Genomic DNA, 8,538 nt, shown 5'->3' on the forward strand with positions numbered 1-8,538 from the left:
ATGCTCTGAGGGTTGGTGTGGACATGTTGGGCTGAAGGGGCTGTTTCCACACGGTAAGGATTCTATGATCACAAAGGAAGATGTTTGTGATTGTTGGACGCCAGTCATCTCAGTTTCAGGACATTGTGTTAGAGGTTCCTCAGGGTGATATCAAGTCCCGACCATTTCAGCTACTTCATCAATAACCTTCCCTTCTTCATAAACTCAAAGTGGGGATGATCAGTGGTGATTGGTGCTGACTATTGCACATTCACAAATCCTCAAATACTGAAGCAGTCCTTGACCACATGCAGCAATACCTTTACAACATTAAGACTTGGAATGACTCGTGGCAAGTTACATTTTGTAGGTAATGAACATCCTGAACAAGAAAGAATCTAACATCTCTCTTTGTTGTTCAGTGGCACTAATATCACTGAAGCCCTGGCTATTAACATGCCGGGGGTTATCATTAACCAGAAACTGAACTGGATTGGCCAAATATATATTGCAGCTACAACAGCAGTTCAGAATCTGAAACTTCTGACACTCCAAAACCTGTCCCAATGCTTACAAGGAAAAAGTCAGGAAAGTGAAGGTATACTTTTCATTTGCCTGAATGAGTTCTGCTCCAACAACATTCAAAGCTCAACATCTCCAAGGGAGAAGAACCCCAACTGAATGGCACCACATCACATCCCACCCTTGGAGCTATGACATCTTAGTAAATTAATAGCTACAAAAAGGCATTTTCCCCCGTCAGTCTGAATTTTGCCAGTGCTGAGGGTGGAGGCTGTTTTATTAAGTGGGTTGATATCATACAAAAGTGGCCCTTTTCTGAGGGTCGTCTGAAACTATCAAGGACAGTTACCCCAAGATCATCCCCTTTGACCGTCTTGCAGTCTCTTGAGCCTGATTTTGTAATTTCTGTAATTACAGTGGGATACCAGCTCCCATGGTCTTTGTGTCTTGTGTTTAAAAATTTCAGGAGAACTGCCACAATCTGAATAGAGAACTGAACAGGATGAGATTTATTTGTAACACTCAAGTCTACCACAGCTTCCTAGAGCATCCCTCACTTACAAGTTTACTTAGTTCAAAACACAAACTGGCCAGTATTATCATAGTTAACACAAGCTGGGCTTGAAAGTTTTATAGACTGAGGAAAATATGGGCAATATTAAGAAAATCACAGACACAAAGTTCTTTCAGTTAACCCGTGCATTAATAATTTGTCACATTCCTATTTAACAATATTCTTCACTTCATAAAATACATCTTTAACTTTTGGCAAATTTTGTGAGAACCGTTTTGGCTGGACCAGGAAGAAGACTGATGAAGTTCTTTTACCTGTCATGAAGCAAATCAATGCCCAACAGGTCAGTCTTTACAGTTTCAGTATTTCATTATTGATCGTCACATTGAGTGTGTTTGTGTGTTAATCGCTCGGATAATATAAGTAAGCTAACTTTTTAATGAACCTCAAAAGGGGTCATGTGTAACAGTACATCCCAACACAATTCTTTGCAACTGGTTTTCAATTATTAATCTAGTGCTGAAACATAATATCATCTTCTGTCATGGCATCCAAGTGAAGCAGCTTCCTCCAAGATCCACTGATATTTAAAAACAATGCTTCTGATGTTAGTAATATCTTCATGTTGGATCTCCTACCTGTTGGTAACAGTGAAAAATACATTTGACCATATCTGTGGTCAGATCTAATTTGACAAGTTTATTCGAGAAAGAAAAGTGTAGAAATTTGTGCCATGAACAGTAAAAACAGCAGACACATCTTTCTTCAAGCAGAGTGGTATGAGTGTAAAGTAATACGCTATAGGCCAGTTTGATAGAGATGGGTATCTTGTGTTCACTGCCATCTAGGCTGGTCGGGAGCTTTCATTTGGAATACATCTCAGGGAGAAAATACTGCCACTTAGATCTGTGATTTTATATTTTGAACTAATTTTAGAAGGTTGAGCTTCGTACTCATTTTTTGTGGCGTGTTCTAATGGCTTATTTCCTTTGCAGTCCCAGTCACGCATTGATTCCTTCTTCAGAATAGAACAGCACGAGAAGCAAGTAATAAAAAGCCAGAGGCTTCGCAGGGCTGTGACCTGTATGTTGAGGAAAGAACAAGAAGCTTTAACAGAGACTCAGGAAAGTCCTGGGATAACAGAAGCAGCCAGTAATTCAGCAGGTGAAGGGAAAAGCCAGCAGGGAGCATCTGGAGTCAAAGGCAGGTCACGTAATTCTCAAATACCACATGGAAAAAGGAAATCTCCAGGGCAGCCTTCCGGAGGAGGTTTTATTGGACCCATAAATTTATCGAAAATATCTGATGACTCTGAAATAGACAATTATGAATTTAAACCAAAACATTCCAAAGTTATGAATTTGCATAAGAAAACTCCAGCAAAGGACAAGACCACCAAAATGAGCAGCAGTTCAAGTGATGAGAGTGATGATAATATTATGATAACAGCTAGACCTGTGTTTGAAAAGAGACGAAAGGTTAAAACTAAACAAAGAAAAAAGTTGGGAACTTAAGCAGATGATGCTTCCAGGTGCACTTTCGGCAACTATAATTGTTTCACGCCAAATTTCCAATTGCTTCCCTTTTTTTAAAAGGCAAATATTCAAAGATTTATCTCTGTTCAAAGCTCTTCTAACTTCTGTGAATTTAGTGTGACACACCAGACACAGGCTAAAGCCTTGTTCCTAAGTTGCTTTAAAGTGCCTACGAGTTAGTTAAATTAACTCTAATTTATCCTCTGTAGAGCAACTTGAAACTTCTACAGTGCTAAAATTGCCTCGACTATTGATCTTGTACGACTGCTGAGAAAGCTATAATTATGAATGAGTGGTAAATTTTTCTATGTGCAAGTGCAAAAAATAATAAATTTCATGTGTTATAAGTGTAGATTAAAGATATCTTTCGGCTTTACCGAAAGCAAAATCGTGAGCAACAGAGTCTGCCTTTGAACAAATATGTTAAAACTTTGTATCTATATATGTACTTTTAAATGTGTACCATAAACAGTAATCTGTAGACAAATCAACTTATCGTCACTTTCTATGTGATCTTTCAAAAGACAACGTATTATTGTGGTCTTCTACACGTCTGTTTCTCAGAACCAATGCCAAAATGGTGATATCATTAGATTAGGTTCCACATTGAATAGCCAATGTAATCCTGCCTACCATCCTGTGTCCCTATTTGCATCTGTAGATTTAAAAAATTCTACAAATTAACTTACAAAACATAACAAACGTAACACTGGTCAAAGTTTTCTGATTTTGCTTTGAGGTGATGCCAGAGACTGAAGATTTCCCCTTCTTAAAAAAAGATGAGGCCGGCTGTTCTGCTAAACTTTAGCAACAATAAAGAGTTGAGAAATGATAGTTTAGTGTAATTTCAGTAGATACTTGGGAGAATACGTGTTAGTTTATTTAAAAAAAAAGGTAGGTCCAGGGTTCTCATTCTGCTTCTTCTGAAGAGTCAATTCGATTCTCCCACTTCCTTCATCTCATTTTATATCTGTTCCAGTGATGGCTGATCCCACCTGGTTCGCAGGGTGATCAGCTGTGTCTAGCCCATTTCTCACATTTCTGCTTACACCCCTGCCCTGCCTCCAAAGTCCATTAACGTTCCCTTTGATCTCAGTTTGTACCCCTCCAACCCAACATTCAAAGGATCATTCTCTGCTTGTCTATCACCTCCAATGTGATGCCACCATTAAACGTAGCTTCCCCAACCCTCTCATGGACCATTTCCAATGTGACCCACTGATGCTTTACTGCGTCAGTCCTAGCACTTCTCCACCCATCTTTCAGCCCCACCTCCCCTTCTTGCAGCACCTTCCTGTTTAATTATAGAAGGTATACCCACCCTTCCTTCCATCTTCACTACTTAGCCAGGAGTGTTTGGAGCCTTGAATAGTGAATTGCATGAACTTCTTTCACTCTAGTCTGCTGCTCGGTGAGTGAGCTGGGCAAAATATCTTCACTCAGACTGCAACCATACCCCTAACCTTCTAATCACTTGTCATTTCGATGCACCGCCATGCTCACATATGCTCCCGAGTCCTGCAGCAATGCTCCTGGAAAGCCTAGACCCACCAAGATGTGGGGAGCCAGCACTGCCCCTCCCTTTGATACTTTTCTGCCCCTGCTTTCCTCCTCCACTAAATGCTCACACTCCCCTACCTTCCCCACCCATTTTGCAATTTAGAGATTAGATGATATGGAATCATATACTTTGCCTTTGAGTTCTCTTGCGTTCAATGCAGCCACTTGACACAATGGCATTAGCTAATTAGTAGTGTACCCAACCACTTGGGTATGGTTGGTGCTAATTACTAAGAGAACAAAAGAAGAAAAAAAGTAGTTTTTTTGTGTTTAAACAATGTATTTTATGCAGATATGTTGTAATTAGACATAAACTTGTTGCTAGTAGCAATTAAAGGCAAAAATCCCTATAAGGTTTCTGAAAATGCAATGGGCTAAGTGCAACATTAGTGCAACAGCTTTTATTTTGCTCCCTGCTAGTTTTAGAATCTCAGTGAAACAGCAGTGATGTTGGCTGAGCATGTTGGTTTATTTTGTGATCAGTGATAATGGGAACTGCAGATGCTGGCAAATCAAAGATAACAAAGTGTGGAGCTGGATGAACACAGCAGGCCAAGCAGCATTTTAGGAGCACAAAAGCTTATTTGTTTAAGGTGTTTCATACCTGTTTCAGTTCAGAGCAAAATAGGTTTTTTTTTAAAAAGTCTATACTCATGTTTATCATGGACCAGAGGTTGTTGCTCAGCCAAAAAATAACTTATTCCCAATGGGGAAAGATGCTAATTTCCACTTGTTATAATCAATTGTGATGGATTTGAGCAACACTCCACAAACGCAGAGTGACATTGGAAAGTGAATATCTCTGACCGGAAATAAATGATTACATTTCATTGTGAACCACAGCATTAGTGAAAGATTGCTTATTGACTTATTCATTTAGTTCAACCTGGGTGTGGATCGTAATTAGATTGATTATTACCGGTTTCTGCGCTTCATGTAGCAAAAAAAAATTAGCTTTTCAAAGGTAAAACACAATTTGTGTAACAAGCTCAGGCTTAGGCGCAAACCACTCCTTCACTGTTATTAAAAATTGTGTAATCCCAAATTTTGGAAAAGATTGACTATCGTTGCTGAATGCAATGCAATTAACTTTATGAAGATGTTTCATTCATTCTTTTAAACGTTTCTCTTCTGATTAAAAATGAACATGAAACAAATAAATTAGTATTATAAGACCGCATAATGGAAAAATTTGAATTATCAATAAAAACATGAGTGATCGTGATAAAATAAATTATATAAAATCTTGCACAGAAGCATCAACATGTAACTTTTCCTTCTAAATAAAATTATAACAGGTGAGAATATTTGAATATCAAACACAGTTTTCAAGATGAAGGTCTTAAGCATGTTTTTCTTAATATTTTCACTACTTTATTTGTTTATAGGTTTGGTGAGGAGCTATTTTGAAGAAAATGAAATGTAATCCCTATTTCTAACTGAGTTTAGGGGCAAAAATATCAGTCTTTTATACATTAATAAAATAAATTGTTTCCATGTTGGGTATTTATTGAATAAAACCTAAACTGTAAATCTTTAAAATTATTATTACTGTCCCATATTAAATTATTTCACAATATATTTACTGATAAATGTAACTGTTTGAAATATTTATGAAATTTTACGCCATGTGTCATAGTCAATCTGAAAATGCATGTGTTTGTTAAATATCAATTAGATGAGCCAGCTAATCTAATTGGTTCTTCTGACGTAAGATGAAGATGCAGTTTTGGAAGACAGTGAATATATAAATAGAAGATGTCCAAGTTGAAGATAACGTGGAAACCACCAAGCAGTCTTCAATTTTTTCCACAGCAGGTCCTAACAAAAGATACTTACAGCCCAGTTGTACACAGAGGTCATATTCCTGTGGTTGTGATTTGCCCCATGTATCCGGTGGATGACAAATTCCTCTTTTAAGAGAGAAAGTCCTGCAGAGTGCTCTGGTGAATTTCAAATTAGTGTAATCATCAGTTTCTCAGACTGAAGATTAGCCTGTAACAGTTGCTATTTATGAACTGCTTGGGTCTGTTTCAAAGTCTGTCCAGTATAAGCATAATCAGTCATCGAAAGAAAGATAGTGTTTGCACTGATTTGCACTTTTGCAACACTCCAATTTATTATAGATCCCAGCAGTAAATGTAACACCTCTATTCAAGAGAGGAGGGAGAGAGAAGCAGGAATCTGTAGACCATGTAGCCAAACATCTGTCAGTAGAAATATGCTGGAAATGATCATTAAGAAAGCTGTAATGGGATATATAGAACATTGTACTACAATCAGACAAAGTTAACATGGGTTTATGGAAAGCAAACACATTTACAAATTATATCAGAGATAATAGGAACTGCAGATGCTGGAGAATCCTATATAACAAAGTGTGAAGCTGGATGAACACAGCAGGCCAAGCAGCATCTTAGGATCTGCTCCTCTGATGCTGGCCTGCTGTGTTCATCCAGCTCTACACTGTGCTTACAAAATGATCTGTGTCACCTTAGAATGTAACAAGCAGGCTGAATGATAAGGACCCAATCAATGTGTATTTTGATTTCCAAAAAGTATATAATAAGGTGTCACATGAAACATGGCATCAGGACGATATATTTAATATGTTAGCATGGATAAAGGATCAGTTAACAAATACAAACCTGAAACCTGGGATAAATGGACACTTTTCAGGTTAGCAAACTCTAACTAGTGGGATGCCAAATAAAATCAGGAGCTTCAATTATTAACAATCGATATTTGTTACTTGTATGAAGGGAGTAAGCATATATAGACACATTCGTTGACATCGCAAAGATATAGTTGGAAAGTAATCTGTGAAGGGTTCATAAAGGATGACAAAAGATTGTGCCCACTGACGGTAAGCTGGCAGGAGCCATAAAGTCATACAGTACAGAAGAAGCCCTACTTCCCATTAGACCTGTGCAGAGCTATCTCACAAAGCCCTGTGTCATTTCCTTTGTCAAAGGCCCAGCAGTTTGAAGTCTGTTCTGGGTGTTTAGATAGCCAGTGACAGCCTTTTCTGGATCCAGGACCCCCAGTGAGAGGGGCTTCAGAAATCCTGCACTGCCCGGACAGCTGCCAACAGGCAGCACCTGTGCGAGGTTCCTGCACTGCACGGCCTCGGAAAGGCTAAGGATCAGCTACAGACTGCACCACAACTGAGAGCAAGTTGTAGGGTATGGGGCTGCTGTCACAAGACAGTAGGGGAAGAGGGTTAGTAGCAAGGATAGGCCTGGTTCTCAGCAGACAATCCTTCGCTCCCAATCCAGTGTCTCTCCAGCTGCCACTGAGTGGGCTTTGCACATGGGAGCCTGCACCTAAGAGCCTCAATTCTAATTTCTGATGTATTGTCCACCTCAGGCAAAGTACCATTGTTTGTCCACTTAAGGGCAGTAGGGGAGAAAGTCTATTCTGAAACCTTCCCACCACAGACTTAGTCAGAGCAGGTTAAGACCAGATCTTTCTCTAAGGAGCAGATGCCAAATTCTAGGGTTGAGTGAACAGGCAAATGTTTAGCTGATGAGATATAATGTGGGAAAGTGTGTATTTGTCCAGGATATGCAATGATGATATAAGTTATGGGGAGCCATCTGTTCTAAGTGGTGAAATTACTGCTTCATAAATGGCATGTAGTTGAGACAAGCTGAGAGCAATGATTAAATTGGTATGAGACAAGAAAATAACTCGCATTTATAAGGCACTCTTTAAAAGCTTGGTTCATATCCCAAGTATTCACTTTCAATGTTGCAATGTAAGGAATTATGGTGAGCCATTTGCAAAGCCCCATAAACAGCAATGCATTAGTAACCAGTTAGTCTATTTTAGTAATGTATTTTCAAGGATAAATGTCAGCCCACCAAGGAAACCCCATCTACTCTGAATATGTCATGGATTACTTACATCCTCCAGCAGTGTAACCAGTGCACCAGTTTGACGTTTCATCAAAACAAGCCACCTCCAACAGTGCAATTCTCTCTAAGCGTTACACATGAAAAATCAGCCGGGAAGAGACAGCTGAAAATCCCAGAGAGTTGCTGGTAGTCAGGTCAAAGCCTCTTAATGTACTGGGTGATATTGTCATCTTTTGCTCAGCTCTGCCTTCAGTTTGTAAACTAATGAACATCTGTGACCCAGTTTAATTTCCCCTTTGGAACTAAAGTAAATTGCAGGAAAGGTGATGCTCTGTTCTTTATCCCTTTAAGAGTCAGAACACAATCTGAATTTGCCGGGTCTGGCCTATTCCCCACTTCCGTTCTATGGTGATCACCTCTGCACTAACCTAACCATCATCACCCTTACCCTGTGGATGCCTTTAACAAGCTGTCTGTACACAAGAAGCGCCTGGGCTCGAAACGTCAGCTTTCCTGCACCCCTGATGCTACTTGGCCTGTTGTTTTCATTCAGCTCTCCACTTTGTTA

The 8,538-nt window shown here is 39.2% G+C and overlaps 1 protein-coding gene across 1 annotated transcript in view; it reads left to right on the plus strand.

The window, feature by feature from the left end:
• Window positions 1-5,568, plus strand: part of ercc5 (excision repair cross-complementation group 5) — a 113,062-nt gene extending 107,494 nt beyond the window's left edge. Inside the window, exons 26-27 of the mRNA XM_059646914.1 lie at window positions 1,273-1,358; window positions 2,011-5,568. Coding sequence (XP_059502897.1) covers window positions 1,273-1,358; window positions 2,011-2,529 — 605 coding nt within the window. The 3' untranslated portion in view covers window positions 2,530-5,568. The remainder of the gene's footprint in view (window positions 1-1,272; window positions 1,359-2,010) is intronic.
• The last annotated feature ends 2,970 nt before the right edge of the window (window positions 5,569-8,538 follow it).

Source organism: Stegostoma tigrinum, chromosome 6 (assembly GCF_030684315.1).
Source record: "Stegostoma tigrinum isolate sSteTig4 chromosome 6, sSteTig4.hap1, whole genome shotgun sequence".
Lineage (NCBI taxonomy): Eukaryota > Metazoa > Chordata > Chondrichthyes > Orectolobiformes > Stegostomatidae > Stegostoma > Stegostoma tigrinum.